This window comes from Ascaphus truei, chromosome 2 (assembly GCF_040206685.1).
Source record: "Ascaphus truei isolate aAscTru1 chromosome 2, aAscTru1.hap1, whole genome shotgun sequence".
NCBI lineage: Eukaryota > Metazoa > Chordata > Amphibia > Anura > Ascaphidae > Ascaphus > Ascaphus truei.
The window spans coordinates 107876917-107899691 of record NC_134484.1 but is presented as its reverse complement, the minus strand read 5'-3'; the positions used below and the strand labels follow the sequence as shown (position 1 = coordinate 107899691).

At 41.5% G+C, this 22775-nt stretch overlaps 1 protein-coding gene across 3 annotated transcripts in view; it reads right to left on the bottom strand.

Annotated features, from left to right (window-relative positions):
- CA8 (carbonic anhydrase 8) overlaps positions 1-22775 on the bottom strand; it is a 144834-nt gene that overhangs the window by 74476 nt on the left and 47583 nt on the right. For 2 of the 3 annotated variants that reach the window (XM_075584052.1, XM_075584051.1), the window contains exons 4-6: positions 14339-14434; positions 8225-8287; positions 906-954 (exon numbers count right to left, since the gene is read on the bottom strand). In XM_075584052.1, coding sequence (XP_075440167.1) covers positions 906-954; positions 8225-8287; positions 14339-14434 — 208 coding nt within the window. The remainder of the gene's footprint in view (positions 1-905; positions 955-8224; positions 8288-14338; positions 14435-22775) is intronic. The other variant, XM_075584053.1, reaches the window with a different exon arrangement.

Here is a 22775-nt window from a genome sequence, read left to right as displayed (position 1 = left end):
GCATGAGCGATTGGTGCTTGCCAGCCCGCGCTTGCCGATCACGCATGCGCACAAGCGGCGATCATGCATGCGCTGACCGGCAAGGGCCAATCGTGCATGCGCGGGCCAGCAAGCGCCGATCTCACATACACACAAGTGGCAAGCGCCGATTGCGCATGCGCGGGCATGCCGCCTCTTTATTCTGCTGCCCCACAAATTTTGAAATCCGCCCCTGCACTATAATGTTTTTAGTGTCTGCTTGCTCCTATGGTCATAATTGTTCTCTTTAACAAAAAAAGCTTACAGATCCAAGTTGGCAAATAATTAGATTTCTACTGTATTTATTTTGGTGAGGTGAAGTGACCCTGACCATGTTTTAACTGCTTGTCTGTTTACTCTTCTCTGTGCCTCTGCCTCTCTTCCACGCTCTATGCCAGCCAAGAACAAAGTTACTGTAACTCAACAACATCACAGGCGACTTCAGAATGTTACAGAATTTCTCACAAACATGTTTTCACTGCTCTGTATTTTGTGACAGTGGGTATACTCTATCTGCCCAACATATCTGCATCAAATATACAAATCTTGAATAAATATGTTTTTACCGCTAATATAGATATAAGCAGTTAGACTAATGAATGGGAGATTAATTATACTCTGATACAGGGATAGAACCACGATTGAGCATATTCGATTCAATGGCACTTATCGGGCGATCATATTAGAGCTTCATGAATTTTACCCTAAATGTTTTACATGTAGCAAGATGCAGATCCCCAAAGTATCAAAGTCTGGAGCCCTTCAGGTTGACAAAAAGCAAAAGATTGATAAAAGTACCAAAATTCCTATTAAAAGCAACATAAATATTTTCATTACAAAGTCACAATCTATATTGTAAAACAACACGTGCAAAATGACGTACATACCTGGTAATAAAGTGTTGGGATTAAAACATGGAATTGTTTTAGACTTTCCCTGAAAGATAATAAAGATAACAAAAATTGTTTCATACTATTAACTGTAAAATTGTCAAAAATCAGTGTTGCTCAATGTTAAAACTAAGCACAGTATCTAATCAGTAGACCTTGGACTGAAGGACAATTTTCTCTGGAGCCTCATTAATTATCAGATTATTTGTTTTCATTCGAGTGCACTTTATATATTTATTTTGTATGGTTGCAAGGACAAAGTTGTTCATTTATTAGCATACAAGGGTGAGTGATATACAAAGTACCGTTATTTTATATCCCTTCTTCCACGCATATTCTTTCTTTTTTGTGTTCATCTCAATAGACTACATAACAACATGTAGCAAAAACAACCCTCTGAGAGCAACTATCTGTTCTCATGCATACATTTAAAAGCTTTCCACTTAGTTTCCACGTTTCTTCTATATTTCAGGTCTGTGATACTTGACTAGTGAGGTTGTTAGAGCCAGTGTCTACTTTTCCTAGACACACATGTCTAAGAATGTGATGTTTGCAATACAATTCAGTTGCTGCTTCCAAATGACTTTGCATTTCAGTGGGAATATGGTCACTTTAATTAGCATGCACAGTGTTAATTGCTGCCTATTCAGGACATTGAGTCTAGAGTGACATCAGCCAAGCCAAATAATTCTTACAGTTTCCTTCAAAAAAGGTAAGATAAGGTTAATTGCAGTATTTCAGTGCCAAGTTCTCCACATTCCCATACTGATGTTATTGTCTGTTAACAGACATCTGTGATTAATTTCTAATTGAAACAGTTTCTCAATCAACAGAGCTAGCAAATATCTGATGGAAATCTCCTGTACATTAAACTGTGGCGAATTGTGCCAGTAGTAAAAAATGACTACGTAAAACATAATATTTTTTTATAACATTTTATTGTGCTGACTTACCGAGCCCAATAATTTAGCCAAGAAAAACCACATAAGAGGCATTGTTTAAGAACAACAGGTAAAATGATGAATATGTGTTCATTATTATATAAAATAGGTATCCATCTAAAGAGCAATTGTGGCTAAATTCCTTGTTAGTCAAGTGTCTTGCATTTAAATCAGATTTAAGAGCCCTTGATACTTCAAAAAGTTTAACTACAGTACAGTAGAGGCAACGTTTATTTTAACATTTGCCGTAAACTAGCCGGGTTACATTCTGGGTATGTGCTGGGTATGTGCTGGGTATGTGCTGGGTATGTGCTGGGTATGTTCTGGGCTAGTTTGAGGCACGTTTAAGGCATTTCTGCATTGACTAACGACCCATAGGATTAACACAGCAGGGATCCCTGGCATTCCAATTCAGTTTGAATGGGACTGCCAGGGACCCCCGCTGTTAATCTGATAGGCCATTAATCAATGCAGAAATGCTGGGGCTAGTTTAAGGAAAGTTTAAGGCATGTATTCAGAATGTACCTGGGTGTTTCCTGTTTTTTTGGGGGAATTGCCACTGGTTTTTGTTAGAATAAGAGTTGCCTCTACTGGACATGATGGTTCCAGATGCAAATTTTGATACGCGCCATTGTAATATGTGTAGATCTTTCAATTGACACATCTAAAATTGAAAGCTGACAAAATACTGTACATGCAATGTGTTTCTATATATTTACATCTCACGTGGATAATCGGATCCGTCAGGGTTTCCTACTGGACTGCGTGGTGTGGGAGCTGTAAACCTCTATTTTGTTTTCCCTGGAGGCAACACTTCTGGGGCACCTTCAGAGGTAAGTATTTCAGGAAGGTTCCCGGAGCTGAAATTAATGTAGTTCAGCTTCAGAGACCCCCAGCTTCCTATTCAAGTAAAAAATAAAAAAGGGGTGGGCAAAAAAAAAAAAATGAGCCGAGGCTGAACCCCACCTTTAAGTACAAGTTCACTAAAATGTGATAGTTATTATCACTTGTTAATGGCCAGTCAGATCAATAGCTGTTTATGAGAAATTATGAGTAATATGTATTGTGTCGCAATTCGAACAAATTTAGAGCACTGCTCCAAAAGTGCACAGATTGCACACTTTTGACTCATGTCAGTTTAACTACATTTACTTCAGTTAACTATTGGGAGAGGGAGGGTTTGTAGCGGTTAAGGGAGGAATTGGTTGAAACAATAGTATAATGAGGTGTATCAAAGTTTACATCAATATAATGGAGGTGGTGTTAACCGCTTTTGCTCATTGTCAGGTGTAATAAGAAGAGAGAGATCAGGAGCAAACAGGCATGAAATATATCTGCAATGACTATCACACTTTAGTGAATGTAACTCTAAAAAAAATAACTTATTCTCACAAAAATAAAGTCAAACTGCTCTACTAGGTTGTCCACATAAGTAATTATTAATTACATGAAGAATTTTCCACAAACCACTACACCCCCCTGGACTCCTGGGTGGGTTTGGGGTGTAGCACTGTGAACTAGCAAACCAACACAACAAAAAAAAGGGTATTAGAGTTAACTTGGAAGCACTCTTACTAGACAAAATATATCAAACATAACTTTTATTGAAGATTAAAAATTACTGATCTCCACAAATGTCCAAAATATACATTAAAATAGCAATGCTGCTGTGGGCAACCAGGAGGCCTGAGCCTCTGCCACTGGGAGCCTGGGGTGATTCTGGTTCATCTCGGTGCAGCGCCTTCATCTGTAAGGGATCCCATCGTGGTGGGATAGGCCCCTTACAGGAACAATAACAATAATACACACAATCATCAACCTTTACTGAACACAGACCACAGTACCCTATACCCTGTGACGGTGAAGGGGTAACTAGGCTCACTAATAAAGGTCAAGCCCACTTGGTTGCCCCTGATCCATGTTTTGGGGTCCTAGAGTGTCAGCTCTTGAACCTGACTGTTATATATGTGCTGTGCCTGTATGTAAACTATGTGACAATAAAGCATTTTTATGTTTTTCCCTATCCAGGAGTGCCAGCAAGCAGAGATTGCTAGGCTATGAGTTTCAAGGTGGGTTTTGCGGGAACAATCTTTACAGATTGTGATTATGTAGCGGGGTTCCAGAGTTACTGGATACCCCAAAAATGTAGCTGGGAATAATGTATGATTCTCAGATAGATTGAAGCACAATCCTCCAGTCAAAATCCTACACTGAAAACGTTCTTGTAGCTCAGCGCCAGGAGTCCCTGCTTCAGCACAGACCAGAAAGGTAAAAGAGGCATAGGGGATCAAGGTATCCCCAGAATGGTACAGGGGTCCTTAGTATAATGGGGGATGCCCAGTTAGGAAAGGTTAGTTTTTTAACCCATATCCCCCAGTAAATGTGTTTCCTCTTGTTATTTGTAATTCACTGTGAGTACGTCTGTTTCAAAGGAATAAATCACAATGTGTTTTACTTCTTGGTATTGCTCAATGAATGATCCCGGTATAAAGGTGTAAATTACCTTGTCTCCCGTGACAACCCCACAGTATAACAATGCCTCAACCTGATACCACCAGTGAGTGTCCCCCAAAGTAAATAATGTGCTTGGCACCAATATCCTGATGTTCTTTTCCCCCAATGTCAGGGCCCACCCAAAAGTGTATGAAATAGCGCTATCCTGTGGAGTGTTGGTGCACTTAGATGAGTTAGAAGAAGAGAGCAAAAACAGTGCACTGCCAGGGAGCCAGGTGGTAGAAAAAATAAAATTCAATTTATTCAGCAACACTCAGTAACATAACCCCAGGGGGTGAGACAAAACTCCTACTCGTTTCGGACCGTAGGGGTCCTTTATCAATACTTCATGCTCTTCGAGGGTTCGTCCGAACATAATGTCCTCGAGATAGACGAGGCACTCACAAGGATTCATACAGTAGCGGCCGGGCTGACTCTAATGCGGCCGCCCCCGCAGTTTAAAAATATCGCGGGCTGTCTCCGGCCGAAACCCGAACGGTTTTCCCGAGCCTCGGACGCTTTCAATAGTAAGCGCCATTAGCGCTTATCTATTGTAGCGGCCGCCGCGCGGGAAACTCCGTTTTTAAACGGAGAACGGATCTGCGGCTAGCCCGCTACTCTCCCGGCCAGCTCCCGGCAAGCTTTAGAATGAGCTTAGCCGGGACAGTATCCCCAATGGTCTTCTCAATCAAGCGTTGGAAGGTTGCTGGGGCACCGCAAATGCCTTGGGGCATTCGGGTAAACTGATCAAAGCCAAGGTGGCAGACGATTGCCGTCTTCTCCTGGTCTTCGGAACCCATGGGTACCTGGTAGTACCCAGATCTCAGGTCCAACATGCTGAACCTCTGGCTTACGGTCAGCGCATTTCGAATCTCTTCGATCCATGGCAGGGGATACTGGTTGGGGGCGGTACGCCGGTTCAGGGTCTGGTAGTCTACGCACAGGCGGACGGATCCATTTTTCTTGCGCACTACTACATTTGGGGGAGGCGTAGGGGTTACGTGACTTGGTCACTATGCCTGCTATCTCCATCTCCTTCAAGACGTTTCTCATGTCCTCCACATTTCTGGGAGCGATACATCGGGACCGCTCCAAGAATGGTGTGGTGTTATTCAGCCGAATCATGTGCTGGGCGCTCTTGCTGCAGCCCACGCCCATCTCGCTAGTGGAGAACACTTCCCAACGTTCCTCCAGCTTAGCACTCAGCCATCTTTTCCAGTTTTCTGACAGGCTTGATTCCCCTAAATCAAACTGTAATCCATTGGGCTTTCCTGGCACAGTAGTGGCGTGTATATGCTCCATAGTCTCTACGTTTGTAGCCTTGTATATTCAACCCAGCTTCTGACCGACGTCGAATGAAACGGTGCGAGGGGAGATATTCTGGATTGTCACTGTAATCCCCTTCGGGATGGAGGACTTTCATTCTCGTACTTCAGGTACCATCTTATACCCTTTATGGATGTCTTGTTCAGGTGGGGTCTCTAGGGAGAACCACCGATCAACTTTATTGCGTCCACAATAACAGGTCCTTGCGGTCATGTGTCGCACTCCCCATGGTGGAATCTCGGTCAACCCTTCTTCAAGATTGAAAATTTCACCACATTCTTCTAGCTTCGCGACCGTGTAGCACTCCTCTTTGAGTACCGGATCGATCAGTAAGGAGGACAGGGGTTGTTCTCCCGCTTCCTGAAGATATGCCAGGATCATTGCCCGCACCACATCGGCTTTGGTCCCTAAAATGTTTGGGGAGCTCGGATGTTCGAGCCTCTACTCCATAATGTGGGGCTTGCCAGTATTCAGCTGCAGTATTTCTAGCCATGATTTCACCACACCGTCGATGGGGTTGTCTTCATTGCTGAGACCCCATAGCTTCATTTTCTCCACGGACTGTAAAGGCAGATGACTTATGCGCTGGTCGTAAAAGGGCCGATAGATAATAGTCAACTGGGACCCAGTATCCAGCAAGGCTGAGAAATAGATATCTTCCACGAGCATTGTTATGATCGCAGCCGGTCTCACCCGGCTGTAGCCATCCGGCTGTGGGGCTTCATCAGGTTGGGGAGCGAGGGCGTCTTCCGACGACGTGGAGGGCGGTTCTGTTAACTGTGCTTTGTAGGTCATAGACTAAGGAGGGGGTGTCTTGGGTATAGAACAGTATTTAGCGTAGTGGCTTTCTTGGCCATAGTTGATGCAATGAGTAGCACTGTGGACGTCCCAGTTCGGATAGGGATACAATCTCCTAGGCGTCATGGGCGCGGCGGCATGTGCTTTGGGGGGACGTTCATCTTCGAAGCCTTCTGCCTCCTTGGGTTTTAGGGTTGACGTGCCTTTGAGCTCGTCCTTACGGACTCTATAGCAGGAGTTGTAGCTCTGTCTCCTCTGGATGAGTCACAAGACTGCCAAGGGGTCTGAAATTGTAAAATGGCCTCCTGTATCTGGATCCGGTCCATGAGATCCTCATAGATGGGAGGTTTTTCAGTAGAGAGGTTTCTGCATATTCTGGCCACTAAGGGGTGGAGGAATGAAGCTCCCCGCAGGAATTGCTTTGTCCAGTTCAGCCATTTGTATGACCTTCTTGTGGATCAGTGTCCACAGTGCTACAGTAGCTGCAACCGTTTAAGAAACTCGGACAATTCCACATTCTCCTTTTTTTTGAGGCCATAGAATTGGAACAGTAAGGTAATTGGATCGTCCTTCTTTCCATAGGACTTCGCTAAGGCCCGAATAAGATCCAGAACCTCTGCTTCGGTGTGGCCCTCACGATACAGTCGCACGATGTTGGAGGCCAGGGGCCGCAAGGACTCTTTGACCCGTTGCCGTTTTATAGCGGCTGAACACATCTAGTTTGGCCCAACCTGTTCCGCATGCTCCCGCCAGTCGTCAAAAGTTTTTTCGCCCAGGGGTGTAGGTCGCACCCCCAGAGAAGGCCAAAACTGGTAAAGATAGCTCGGAAATATCAACACTATACAATTATTACATATTAATAATATGTGTGGCAGTATAAAAGCACCACACAGAGTGTTGAGAGGAGCAATACACAATCTAAAATAATCTCACTGAGTACATGTACTGACGCGCACACTGGCTACTGTCTACTTCTGCCTATGACATAATTACGACCATGCCCGACGTACATTTCAATCCTCTGCCGAGCTTCATCAAGGAAAATTAAACGGGGCCCTCCCATTGTACACAATAAATAGCATTGCTATAGTAACCAATGGTCATGTCTCCATTAACTTTTTGTTGGCAAATACATCATTTCTGTTAATGGCAGTGCAAAGTAATGATACATACAAACAAGTACGTCAGTAGTAATCCTTGTATGAAATATATGTGCATAATATAGAAATGATATGGAAAACATCATACAATAAATAGCTTAAATATTTGTATTAAATGGCTGGGTATAATGTAACATTAGATGGCCATACTTTGTTGCATGTTGCAACTGTGATAAAGGTGCCTGCTAGATTTTATAATGGCCATAATATAACAATTACAAAGCAGAGCCTACCTAATTTAGAATAAATTCATCATGCAATCATAGGGAAATTGATAATACATGTTTGCATCACACAGGATTCCAGGGTATATGGGAAATCCTTAATTGAGTCCCAAGGACTCAGTGTTTTTACATATCTTAGTCCACATCTGCATGTTAGTATATACTGTATATCCCATTTCGAGGTCTTACTTTCTCCACTTCGTAGATCTCTAAGTACAGTATACTGTATCAAATCAAGGTCATTTGTGCTACAGTATCCTTTAGCACAATCATTTTTGTAAATTCAACTGAGCGTTATTCTGTTATCTCATTCCTTTAGTGAACTTTTATGAGGCACATACTGTATAGAACAGCCTTTTCAAACAAAGACTTACTTTATACTGGATATCCTGGATAATTTCGGTTATTGCTTTTAGGCCTAAATGTTCTTTTCCTATCTAAAATACAAACAAACAAGCAATATTTAGGAGAAACAATGATTAACCAAAATGCTACAGTACATGAAATCTGAGGAACAATGTAATTACATTTGTCTGACGGCAGTGCATCATATGGGAGACTACGTATGAGAGTACATTTTCTCTCTGTCTTTAAATGTCAGGAAGAGTCTCAAATGTCTCATTATATTTACAGTATGATAAGAGCATCAGATCTTTAGACAAATATTATCATTATTCTTGGAAAAGTTTACAAATGGAATACTACAGCAAATTGCCATGAACAATCATACATTCGTAACATTGCCGACTTTTGTGTATTTTATTAAAAGTCTGTAAAGCACATCTTCAGAGCTTAGTCTGAGGTATCTCCAAAACTGTGCTTTAATATTGACTGAATAGATTACAGGGTTTTAAACTTTTCTGACCAATAATAGAAGTAGCATCCCACTTGTATATCTGTGTGGACAGTATGTATAAATATATATATATATATATATATATATATATATATATATATATATATATATGCAAATGTAATATATATATATATATATATGTATGTATGTATGTATGTATGTATATGTATGTATGAATATATATATATATATATATATATATATATATATATTTAAAAAAATCAAGAACGGATAGACGATACCGTTCTGTGGCTAACTAAATGCTTTTATTTGTGCGAGCTTTCGAGATACACTGATCTCTTCTTCCGGCGATGTTACAATGGATAAAGCAAGAGAGGTTTTTACTTAAAAACAGTGCATCTTGGAATGTATCTGTGACTGAAGCCTATAACTCCACCCTGTGAAGTATGCAATTTATGACATATATACAGACGTATCTGCAGCATAAATGGGGCTAACATAAGGACATCCCTCACAACAATAAAGATAAGGCAAATCAATATTACATGGTATATTTCAATATTAAGGCCTTCGTAGCCCAAAAGGCTAGCTACATATAAACTGGCCCCTTGGGTCTACAAAGAACGCTGTGCAGTGCCCACCCTCAAATACTGTACACTAGGGGTCTTCATGATGCGATGGTGAAGACACATTTTGAGTCATAATGTTGGGCTGGAGATTTTGTCATCATGGTTTTTGCTTTGGAAACTTTTTTCAGTTGCCATGTGGATTATAAGAGAGATTAAAGCCCTGATGATAAAAAAAAGACAGCACTTTATTTGTATTAGTTCTTGGGGGAGCATTTAGTCCCTAAAGATAAGGGGGATAAGGGGTGAGACAATTTTGCCTTTTTTCCTTATTTTTTAACCTCTTTGGCACCACTTGGATCAAGCAGGCCGGTATTACATGGGATAGTAGGCCCACATGGTACTGAAGGATTTAATACTTCATTTAAAGATTGTCGGTTTTATGTTTATTAATGTTATTGTATTTGGTTACATTTAACCCATCGGAACATATCAACCATGGGAATGTCATGGTTTATAGGCTAGAGCAGGGGTGCACAAACATTTTCATTTTCGCCACTCTGTCTGCTCTACCCCCATGCACGCCCACCCCCTTACCTTGTCACCAGCGTTGCTGATGTCACAGCGTCATGTGAAACCTCCACATTGTCATGGCGATGCGCCACCAGAAGCCGCCGAAGATCAGGGAGTTACAGAGGCCTCACGCATGCTCCCCCTGCAATTATTTTAAGTTCTTTGGGGAAGGGTGTGGGGCCTCTGTTAGCGATGTGCCCCACCCCCCAAAATTAAAGTCTCGCGTCACCCCGTTTGCGCACCCTTGGGCTAGAGTACTAATTTTCAACCGGGATTCCGTGAACTGGGGGGAGGGTGGGGGGAACGAGTTGGGTCAACTGGCCCAACAGTCCCAGATGGGGAGTGGCGGAACCCCATGCAGCAGCAGAAAACCCGGTGGCTCCCCAGCAGCAGAAAAACGGCAGACACTGCAATCCTCTCCTTCCTCTTGTTGGTGCCAGACGTTGGGTCCAACTTCTGGCCAACCAGAGGAGGGAGCTGCGGAACAGCGAAGCCCCCCAGGCCTCAGCACCCCAAGGTACGATTGGTGTGTGTGTGTGGGTGGTGAGCGAGAGTGTAAGTGGGGGGAGATGAGAGGGGAGAGTGTAAGGAGGCAAGAGAGAAGGGGGGAGTGTAAGGGGGGAAGAGAGAGGGAGTGAATGTAAGGGGTTGGAGAGGGAGGGAGGGAGGGAGGGAGAGAAAGGGGAGGGTAAAAGGGGGAGGAAAAGAGAGGGGAGTGTGTAAGGGGAGGAAGAGAAAGAGGGGAGTGTAAGGGGCAGAGAGATAGGGAAGAGTGTAAAGGGGTAGAAGAGAGATAAGGGGGAGGGAGTGTGAGGGGGAGAGAGGGAGGGAGAGTAAGTTTGAAGAAAGAGAGGAAGTGTAAGGCAGAAGAGAGAGGGAGCAAGTGTAAATGGGGAAGAGAAAGGAGTGTAAGGAGGGAAGAAAGAGAGGGGAAGTGTAAAGGGGGAGAAGAGAGAGAGGGGGAGTGTAAGGGGGGAAGGGAGTGTAAGGGGGAAGAGAGATAGGAGGGAGTGTAAGAGGGAAGAGAGACGGAGTGAATGTAAGGGTTGGGAGAGAGAAGACTGGAGAGCAAGGGGGGAAGAGAGAGAGGGGACGTGTAAGGAAGGAGAGAGAGGGTGTAAGGGGGAGAAGAGAGAGAGGGGAGTGTGTAAAGGGGAAGAGATAAGGGAGTGTGTAAGGTGGGAAGAGAACGAGGGGTGAGTGTAAGGGGGAAGAGAGAGGGGAGAGTTTAAGGGGAGAGAAGAGAGAGGGGAGAGTGTAAGGGAGGGAGAAGAGAGAGAGGATAGTGTAAGAGGGGGAAGAGAGAGAGGGGGAGTGTAAGGGGGAAGAGAGAGAATGAGGGAATGGAAGAGAAAACAGAGACAGGGAGGAACAGAGAGATGGGGAAGAGATAGAGGGTTTGGGGGAGAGATGGACAAAGTGAAGAGAGAGAGACAGACAGAGAAAAGAGAGAGTGGGGAGACGGACGGAGGGGAGAGAGAGGGTTTGGATGGACTTGGGGAAGAGAGAGGGGTGGACTGTTGGAGAGGGTTGGGATTCTCCTGAATTTCACAATATAATTCCAGGGTTCCTTAACCAAAAAAAGGTTGAAAACCACAGGGCTAGAGGGTCATGATAGTTATGTTTTGCCGGTAGTCCAATATCAGTGAGTAAGGAACTTTAGTAAAAATCGTGTGAATATGTAATTTTGCAAAAATGACTCATTTGCATGCTCTATAATTTAAAAAAAAAAGGCAGCAACATACCAGTATAACATATCTTTTTAATGCTTTGCTACAGGTGACATGCCTAGTCAATAGGTTGATAAACACAATGGAATATATTTTGAGATATTGACATTTTTTTTCAATCTTTCGTGAATATAGTTATTTATTTACTCTTAAGTCATTTCCAGCCCATTACATTGTAGGACTTATGCTGATCAATTCCCTTAATTTTTAGTTCCAACACTTTTATGTTTTTTACAATCGCATACTTTACTGTTTAATCATTAATTTTCAATTTATGGAGTTTATTCTAGTAGCTTTAAAATGTGACTTAACCCACCTAAACTACACTTTACAAGCGATTTTACATGTTTTGTTATTCTGTAATCCGTTACTGCACGTCCAAATCGCCTGTAAACAGCTTTTTTAGATGCGTCATCACTCGTGTTCTGTCAATCCGATCCGCAGGTCAAAAAAGGGTGAAACACAATTTTTTTGCCAACAACTGCTATTCTCGTAGCTCCATAATGCAAATCGCGTCTGAAACACTCGCTTTTTTTACATCACCTATAAAGTGGCAAAATAGGAATTGTGATTTCCCAACAGAGCCTGAAATAGGTTTTTTTTTCGGGATGGAGGATAAGGAGGACTTCATAACCTAATAGTATCTGCAGATGTATATATGTCCCCTCAAACCACTTTCCAAATAAATTAGAGAGAGATGCCTGTGCTGAAAAATGAACCTGGGGTACCATGGGAGATATCTGTCTATACAAAAAATATTTAAATGATTCACACATCCAAAAATATATCCTTAAAACCAATCCATCTACATGCCCTTTTTATTAGATGGGCACATTTTGGGGGTGGATTTGGATCCACCGCTTATCGTCCGGTTCCTTTGGTCCGTGGATTTCCACGAATCAATCTCAGAAAGGGTGATTCGTCTTTTCAAGTATTTTTTTAAGTGAAACTTCTTTGCTGGCACCTTTCTGTACAAAAATGTTGCTGGAGCAAATTACCTTCATGGTGACAGAAGTAAAGAAAGGGAAGTGACATAGCGCCTGGTAGCGTTCGCGCCCTCCACCCGAGCGATCTGAAGGATTTCAGTGCAGTTGCGACAGGGGGGGGTGCGGTCATGACGTCATGCGACTGGTTCGCCCTCGTTGTCTGAACCGCCGCCATGACGAGGCCATCACTCAGCCGCCGCACCACAAATAAAATACCTTGACTTTCCAAAATCTGGTCACGCCACTCGCGTTTGATCATGTGTGCGCGCGCACTGACTGGGGCCTCTCTTGTTCGCGCTGCGCATGCAGTCGCGCGCGCAGCTGCGAGCAGAGGGAACTAGGCCTAAGTCAAACTTCTTTACATTTTGTCACTGAAATTGTGTTTTGATTTTTAATTAAAAATATTACCATCACAAATACAATTTCTGTGACAAAACAGTGACAAAAGACAAAGAATGCACGTGATCGGCACACACACACTTTTTTTAATCACTGACGAGAGAGAGAGAATAGAAGAGTCTACAAGAGGATAACGATTGGAGTGGGTGGACATTGGGGAGCCACCAGCTACCGTCCCCCTGCCCCCTCCCAAGTTATGACACCCCAGCCCTTAAATTTTGAAATTCTTTTTATGTTGGTATTTTATGTTATCTCCAAATATGAACTGTCTTGACATGTATTAATTGATGTACGAATTTGAAATAAAATTTATGTTACAAAAAAAAAAAAAAAAAAAAAAAAAAAAATGCAGTCTGCGAATTCAGCAATCCGAATCCGAGGATCTGGATTATTAAAATCCACCAGTGGATTGTGGAATCGGTTTATTGGATTAGTATCCAATGACGGTTTTTGATTAATCTGCACAGATTGAAACTGAAACAATCCACTGGTGACACTAGTACCCCATTCATCGAAAGGGTCTTCAAAACTAATTGGTTTTAAGGATATACTGTATTTTAGGATGTGTGACACATGATAAAGTCTATACAAAGTATATTTAAATATCTCCCATGGCACTTCAGGTATGTTCATTTTTCAGCACAGACATCTCTCCCTAATTTATTTGGAGGGAGGTTAGAGAGAACATATATACATCTGGAGATACTATGAGGTTTATGAAGTCCTCCTCGTCCGAAATTGCACCTTCTGGTAATTTTGCTTGTAAAGCAAGTACAAAATTGGGCGGTTTGTCATTTTTTTATACATGCGGTTTAGAAAATGTGATTTGGAATAGAGAATACCGTTTTTTCACACATTTCATACCGTGAATTCTGAACATGCCAATACGTGTGCGATTTGGCAATGACAAATTTGAAGCTACTAGATTAAGCCCCTATGAGAGACAGTGTAAAATATTTTCCATACATTTTGTAAAAGAAAATTATTAATCAGGTAAAATCACTAACTATGGAATCCCTTCAATGTTCTTATTTTATCTAGAAATGAATTCCTAACTTGCTCCTGACAAAAGTAATATATCGTTTATTTTCCGTGGAATTTGTTGCTGTGATTTTGTGGAATTAAATTTTTGGGACTTAATAATGAGTGGAGAAGGAGTGGCTCCATGAGTAATGACACTGGCTGGCACTGACTTCAATTTCCAGTGTCGGCTCCTTGTGACTTTGGGCAAATCACTTTATCTCCCTGTGCATCAGGCATCAAAACACAGATTGTAAGCTCTATTGGGCAGAGACTGTGTCTGCAAAATGTCTCTGTAAAGCTCTATGTAAAACTAGCAGTGCTATACAAGAACATGCTATAGGTTATTATGGTAAAGGTAAAATAATATTTCTTATGAAAATAAGAAACCAATTACCTGCACAAACAATGAAATTATAGTTATTCCATGTATTTGTCCAATTGCTTCATCAATATTTCTGAATAACGAAGAGTTCCAGTGAATGAGATGGAGCTGAAAATAATTACAATATACAAAGTCACTGCGTTGCAGAAGTTTAGATTAAAAAGGAAAACAATTCAAAGAGCCATTAACAAAGAAACATTGCAAGATAAGAGGCGTTACACTCTTAACCCACTATAAAGTACAGGCAGTCCTCGGTTATCCAACGGAATCCTTTCTGGAAGTAGCGTTGGATAGTGAAACCGTTGTAAAGTGAGCCCTATGTTAGGGCTGTTACCCTGTATACTGTGTGCGGCCGTGCGCGCGACTGTGCGAAGTCGCGTGCACGTGCCGCACACGTTTTATGTGTGTATTCTGCATGAGTGTATGACTGTTTGCGTGTGTGTGTGTGTGTGTGTGTGTGTGTGTGTGTGTGTGTGTGTGTGTGTGTGTGTGTGTATATATGTGTGTGTGTGTGTATGTATGTATGTTTAAATAAGTTTTCAAATAAATAATTCCTTTAATAATATTTTTTATGACATTGTACATACACATACACACACACATACATACACATATACATACATACACACACATATACTTACATTTTCAGCTGCGGTAGCGGCGCAAATACATTCTTTTACTCATCTTCCCCCCTGTCGGCCGGTTCCACTCTCCCTGCCGTGCGCGGCACCATTATAGAATGGCTGACTAACCTCAGCCAACTAAAACTGCTGCGCGCATGGCGTAGCACGCGCCCGCACTATAGAACCAGCCTTAATCAGTGGCAGTGAGCGTTGGATAACGCATTCAGGCATTGGATAACGCATTCCGGCATCGAAAAACGGCCCAAAGCGCTGAATTTTAAAGCGTTGGATATGCCATTCATTTTAAAGTGAAACGTTGGATAACAAGGACTACCTGTATACAAATATTTTTCTGTTTCAAATTGCCTTACATAGAGGTACAGATATAGTTAGTGATTTGTCATAACTGTACTCTCTTATGTCATCAAAACCTGACCACACTTCTTCCCTTCTTTAAAATTACCTCAATGAGGGAAATTTATCAAATTTGCATGGCTACAAAAGGCCAAATAATTCCAACCAATGGGATTTTCTCCTTTGATAAATCCGGCAAAGCACAACTGCACCAGTTTTGCCCTCATCTTGCAGCTGGGGAATTTAATAAATAAGCCCTTCCTGTTGGTCTATTTTTCAGTGCATGATTTGAAACAATGTACATGAGTACTTCAGTATTAGGTGACACTGTTTTTATTTGGACTGACAATTAATATTATAAAAGTAGCTTTTGAGAGTTTAAGAGTTAAACAATGTACACAAATATTTATAATTGTAACACATTGGTGTTTTGTTGAAGAAAAGTGTGTCAGACCAGAAACTAGCCACAGAAACATGAATTTATACTGAAACTCCAATAAATTACCCATCTTTAAATAAGGAGAATGTTGCAGAATAAGTACACAGCGTCCCCTTCATTCCGGTCAGTATTTCAGCACCATTCCTAATCACTATATGAAAGTGGGGAGAGCTGATCCACAGGATCGCTAGGTTAATAAATAGGGTTTTGGGTCTGGGCAGTGTGTGGAAAGATAAAAAACTGAGGGGAGGCAAGGGCTTATTTTCTCAAGGTCCCTCCTACTCATGATATTCCCTGTGTCTTATGCCTCTCGTTGTAGCTATGTGGGGACTTGTCCAAATCTGGACAAGCTGTGTGGACTTGTCCAAATCCGGGTCTGGGACCATATTAAAATCGCCTCCTACAATATATAGCTGTTCTCTTAGCTTGTGGCCTAGCTGGCTGACGGGTGCACTACCCTTGATGCTCCAGCTTGTTAGCGTCCATCTAGCTTTTCCTAAATTGTTATAAAACACTCAGCTATGTATAATCTAATCTTAAACCACTCCATCCAGTGTGGAATTGTTGTTACAATAATACCTAAAAGAATCAATTTACCAATATTCATCTCTTAGTGTGTCTTCCGGTATCTATACCAGTTTCTCTAGCTGATGAGTTGCTCACTGCACGAAGTGTAGTGGGGAGCTACTGCATGCTGTTCGTTTGCATTTTTATTTCCTTAAAGCTGTAGTTCAAGCTGTCGTTTAAAAAAAATAAATACAATAAAATGTTTTCATTCAATATGTGAATCAATACAATCTGCACACTGACAAGTGATTAGCTAAGTCGCTGATCGATCCGTTCTCCTGTAATCGATTGCTGAAATTCGGTTGGGGGTTCACTAAATGCATCTCGGGTAATCTTCTGCTGCACTGACAGCCAAAGTTCTGTGAGGAAGATCCTGTGACTAGGCAGGCACTAGATTCAATTGGTTCACTGCTAGAGAGGGCAGGGCTCAAAAAGGTGATGCTGTTTCAGAAGGTGAAGGGGGTGTGACTTTGTATATGATTGCTATAGGAACAAAAATGCCTGTTACATAAAAATACATTACAAATGTCTTTAATTTTTTTAATGCTAATACTACAAAGTATTTTCTCATAGTACAGAAACTGATTTATTAAAAAAAACACACATGTAGAATATTGGTTGAACTGCAGCTTTAATAAGGTCATTTGCCATAACGTGCAACTAAAAGAACTCTTTCTGCTCATCCTGTCATTGTCTTACATTTTTAGTAGATTCAACAAAAACATGACACATTTGATGCTCAATTTCCATCCTGTCATAGTATGTAAATACCATCAATGACTATATGCCTCTTTCATGGAGGATATAAATCACAAATCTCACCCTTTATTATATGGACATATATAAAACATTCCTTAAGAAGTGTCACATATAGCCCCCATTATATGTTTGGAAATTGAGTTTAATAGAGCTACAGTAGGTGCGTGATGGGTCCAGGAGTTTACTTAGTGGGACTTTTAAAAGAAGAGTGCTTGCAAGGCCCAGTAGTGTAGGTGTGATCATCAGGTACTATATAGAGAAGAGGTCTTCATGGAGTTCTGTTGTGGGAGGGAGAGGAATTATGTAAGACAAACATGTTGTAATTGATTGAAAGCTGGAGTGTAAACCCACAGTAGATACCTTGGGTAACTTTTTAGTAGGTTCTGTAGTGTAATTTAGTCTATAAAGCCACAAATAAACTATACATTCTGTAATGTTGTGACGGGAGGGGGTAACCAGGCTATCTAATAAAGTTTAAACCCTGTGGTTACCCCTGAAACCATGGGTCCCTGGTAGCTACATAAGCACCATCAGCCAGGGACCAGGGATAATACATGTTGAAAATAAAGTGACCCCCTGCTTTTTTCTGTTTTCATGTTCCCTTGGCCCTTGAACTGTGAGATTTCTTGTGTGTCAGTTTTAGGGGGGATACTTGGGTAGAAATACAATTATTTTGTTTGCAGGAGTTCGGGGCCGAAGTTACCAGTAGTCCTTATTTCTCCCCGGCGAGGAGGCATGATTTGCCAGTACGCGGGGTGAATTACACCAGGGCAACCCAGTGTAATTCAGTATATACAGTATAATATAGTATTTCTGTATTTTCTGTTTTGTTGCATTTCCAAGGTTTTATCCAAATAAACCCCGTTTTATTTCACTGCCTTCTTTTGCCTGTTGAATGATCCCAAAAATATAAATGTGTTAAAAGACCTGGTCTCCCTTGATAAGTGTAATTTAGTGTATGAAGCTATATCAATCTAGTCACAGATGGATTTCTGTTCCATGTTCTTCATTTGTTTTATTTCTCATACCCCAACCAAACATTCGTATATAGAAATATACTGTATGCATATAAAAGAAAAGATGCTGAATTCCCACATATACAATACCACTGGAGCCAGTGGTATCTAGATCACCTTCTGACGACAAATACACGTTCAAATGTTTCTGATTAAAATACCATTTATGATAATAAACTAAACAAAAAACATATCTTCTGCTACATGCTAATCATATTATTATGAATCCAATTGATTTCACCGACTGACATACAATCATGCAAGCATGCTTGTACATGCTACAAAAACTATATAAACTATTTTAATTATTCATCCTTCAGAGATAAAAAGAAAGTTACAGTACATTTTGGATGAGCAATCGATCTGTATATACTGTGCAACAGGAGAAAATCACCACCGCCGAAGAGGAGAGTGAAACAGCGGGCACGGGCGCGCAACAAAAATCTTTTCTTGTTGCGCGGCCGTGCCCGCTGTTTCACTCTCCTCTTTGGCGGTGGTGATTTTCTCCTGTATCTTCATACAGCTTGGAGCACGCAAGACCGGATGAATCAAAGTTATATTTGAGTAATTCACTGCCATTTGTAATGTTGGAGCTTCCCCAGGTGAACTGGTTCATTTAGTTGCAGGACTTATGTATGGGGCCTGGGTGGGTTTCAGGACTTCCCCCGGACAACCCTTCACAGTCTCGCCAGACCACTTCCCAACTAGGGGTTAATTTACATAAGCTCCACTACTTATTTTACTATCCGGATGCAGCAATTGACTATTAATGTGGAAACATATGCTCTGTAGCACTAGTTAATTGAGGGGATTGTGTGCCTCAATGTTCCTTCTATATACTGTGCAACAGTTTACAAACAGTCTTACAAAAAAAAGATTAGGTAAAGATCATAAAACACTCCAAAGCATCGGAACACAGTGGAAAGATAAAAATATATATATTTTTATCTGTGTACACTAATTATCGGGTTTAAAAATGGTGTTAATCCCCTAAATTTTAATCAACTGAACATGTCACTGCCATTAGTAAATTTAGGGGCAGATTCCTAATGTTCCTTTAGCTTATTTAATGTTACCCTACGCACTAAAGCAAATAATGTAATGTTAACCAAGTGCTACTCTCTAAATAACATATGGTTATTTTCTTTAACCGGCAGCTAGTGCTAATGACATGCAAATTAGGTGTTGCCCCTAACATCGTATATGCGCTAAAAGCCATTCAGATTAACACAGGGATTTTACCGGATGGTATTTATGTAATGCATAAAGGTGGGGTTCGCTCCCTCCAGACACTTAAATATGGGTTTTGTAGGAGTAAGGGAGACCTATTTTAGTAGAGTTCCAAGCACTGTATATACTGTATATAGCATAGGAGATACCAACACCCCATACTGAGGACTGTAACTCGGGAAGCAAGGGGTCCCCGGACCTGAAATTAATGCGGTTTAGGTCTGGAGACCACCTTCTCCCGCACACTAGTATTCAAATTAAAATACAAAACACTGTGATCGCCTATGAGAGCGGTGGAGGAAGAGGCGTCTCTCTCTGTGCAGCTCAGATTGCGAGAAGCTCGCAGGGGGAGAACTTAGAAAAATCTGAGATCACTTTGCTGCTACGCCGAACAGTTGTGGCATTTTCGTACCTCACGGTTTGAGATGGTTTCAGATTCTTTCTGAATACCGTCATAACACAAATGACAAACCGTTCGGCGGGAACATGCCACATCATTCCAGATAGCAGCAAAGTCATCGAAGCTACTAGAATAGGCCCCATAGAGTCTCGAAGTAAGCCACCCGCATACAGGCATACCCCGCATTAACGTACGCAATGGGACCGGAGCATGTATGTAAAGTGAAAATGTACTTAAAGTGAAGCACTACCTTTTTCCCCACTTATCGATGCATGTACTGTACTGCAATCATCATATATGTGCATAACTGATGTAAATAACGCATGTGTAACAGGCTCTATAGTCTCCCCGCTTGCGCACAGCTTCTGTACAGGTAGGGAGCCGGTATTGCTGTTCAGGACGTGCTGACAGGCGCATGCGTGAGCTGCCGTTTGCCTATTGGGCGATATGTACTTACTCGCGAGTGTACTTAAAGTGAGTGTACTTAAAGTGGGGTATGCCTGTATATATTCAGATCCATAGCAGAAAATGTGTCCACTATCATCAATGGAATAAATTCTGAACAGTTGAAACCAAAACCTGGCCTGACCCACTGTGCATATATAGAGCAACAGCAGACATGAAGGAAAACAAAAATGAATTCCAAAGAGAAAACAGTCAAACACAGCCCATCTTCACATCCCAATTGAAAAATAGGGGTTCAGGGAGGTCTCATTGCAGAGGCCCACAGCAGTTGAAGTAGAATTAGATATAAATGATACTGGCGGATCTCGTGTATAGGCTTTCAAGATGGCAGAGGTAGGTATTGCTCAGGGAAAACAGGCATACTTCACCCATGGACAGCGACCATGCTCTATCTGAGATGTCTCAAATCCATGTCAAATCTCACCAGTTTCGGTTTGTGATGCAGATAGATTCTGCTTCCTCTCTGTAAAGCGGAAGGGTCTGTGCTATCAAGCACTGCTCAATTCTCCCGCAATCACACGAGAAGGAAAAACACACCCTACTTGCTTTGAGACTCTATGAATCATTCCTCTCTGTGCTACTTGAAATTGATATATACGGACACTTACTAGGGGCTAGTCCATATATGCTACTACTCCTTTTATATTAAATCTACTTTTTGTGTCGGTCACACATGAGTTCCATTATTATGTTAGCGTTTCTATTTATTACCACTGAGTATATTTTTGTATAGTCTGAATATTTTCAACCATTTATTATATCTTATTTTTATTTTGTATTTCCTAATAAATGTATATATTTGCAATTAGCACAATGAGTGCATTTTTTTTACAGTATGCTTAATGTGCCACATTCTTTTGTGGCATGTGTATGTTTATATTCTAATGAGATACGAACAGCCATTGTTTTTGTATATAAATAATGTCTGTTTCTTATTTAGGCAGCATCACACTATTTGCTCTGATATAACGGAGCTCCGTGGATCTGCCCCTTTGATGTCTGAAGGGACTGCTCCATTATCGGTCAGCATCAACGAGTAATCTAATGTAGTAAAACTCCACCCAAACCCTACTCTAACTACTGTACAGCTTTGAAAACCAATAGGTGCACTGCAAATACACCTACTTATGTTTACTCTTTAATTGCTGGCCTAATGCTATTCCATATGGTCAAAATCACATGGCACTTCCCTTTTTCCCAGACACACTCGTCACTTAAATACCTCTCTAGTCACAATTTATTTCAATAAATAACTATTGCAGCATTAACTTACAGTAGTAACACGTGTCTTATATAATCCATCAAACTCCCACAGCAGTTTCTAGGACAATACAATCAACATTCTAATTTGGGAACATGGGCTTCCTCCAACAAGCATACATTATAAAACATTGAGAACAACTTACTTCATTGGATGCCAAGAGTCAAAGTATTAACTGTCTGGCAAATTCCCTGCCAGCATATTGTTTACATAATAAGGTAGCTTTTGAAAAGACATAGCCTCAAAAGGCATACTGAGTTAAATTACACCTGCAAGATATACTGAGAAATACACAATGTTATTTTCATTTCCAAAAACAGGGAGACATGTACTGTAAACCTTTAAAATGTTAACCCTTTCAAATTTTGGGAATATGAGGTTTAAAAAAACATTGTGATCTGTACAAAATAAAAAAATATTTTATCTGTAAACTACACAATAAAATGTGATCAATTACAGTTCCTGTACAGTGATTTGGGGGCTCTGGTTCAGGCTTGACAACTTCCCCATGCCCCAAAAAATAGATATTGTGTATTGCAAAAAAGCATCTGTTATGGGGGTAACTCTAATGTGTGAAGCAGCCGTACAGGCTATTTTTGGCAGAAAATCCCCATATACTGAACGGCCATATCGGCATACGTACAATTACTTTTAATTATGCCTTATGTCTGACATAAAGGTGTTGTGCAGTCGGTCCACCTTTTCCCTGATATCACTGCTGAGCAACTTGGCAACCTTACTATGATCTAGTCCAGGGGGGCGCAAACTTTTTTCCCTGCGCCCCCCTGCCGGCGGTACCCTCACTCCCGCGCCTCCCCCCCCCTAACCCCCACTTACCTGCGCTCCGGCGTCACATGACCTCGCGGCGTCATTTTGACGGTGCGTTGCCATGGCGATGCAGGAAGGATGCCGCCAGAGCCTAGGTAAGTCAAGGTTTACAGAGACCCTGCAGCTCCCCCGGCACTTAATTTAAGTGCCTTCGGGAAGCGCACGGGGCCTCTGTAAACCCCGCGCCCCCCTGGGGGTCGCGCCCCTCTGTTTGCGCACCGCTGATCTAGTCCAATAGCAGTGTGTGCAAAACAATATTCTGCCTGCAACATTGTAGCAAAATGTGAATTTTTGCTGTCACATAAAAAAGGAATTAATGTTATTGACTTTCACAGAAGTTTGAGATGTGTGTTTTTCCACTTCCTTATACAGTCAATCGCATTCTGTGCTCTGAATGTGATCTCAATGTGATCTCTATAAAAAAGAAAAAGGAACTTTATGATGTAGCTAATATGTCATGGGAACCCATGAGTGCCAAACCCCATGACAATGTACTGTAGCTACGTC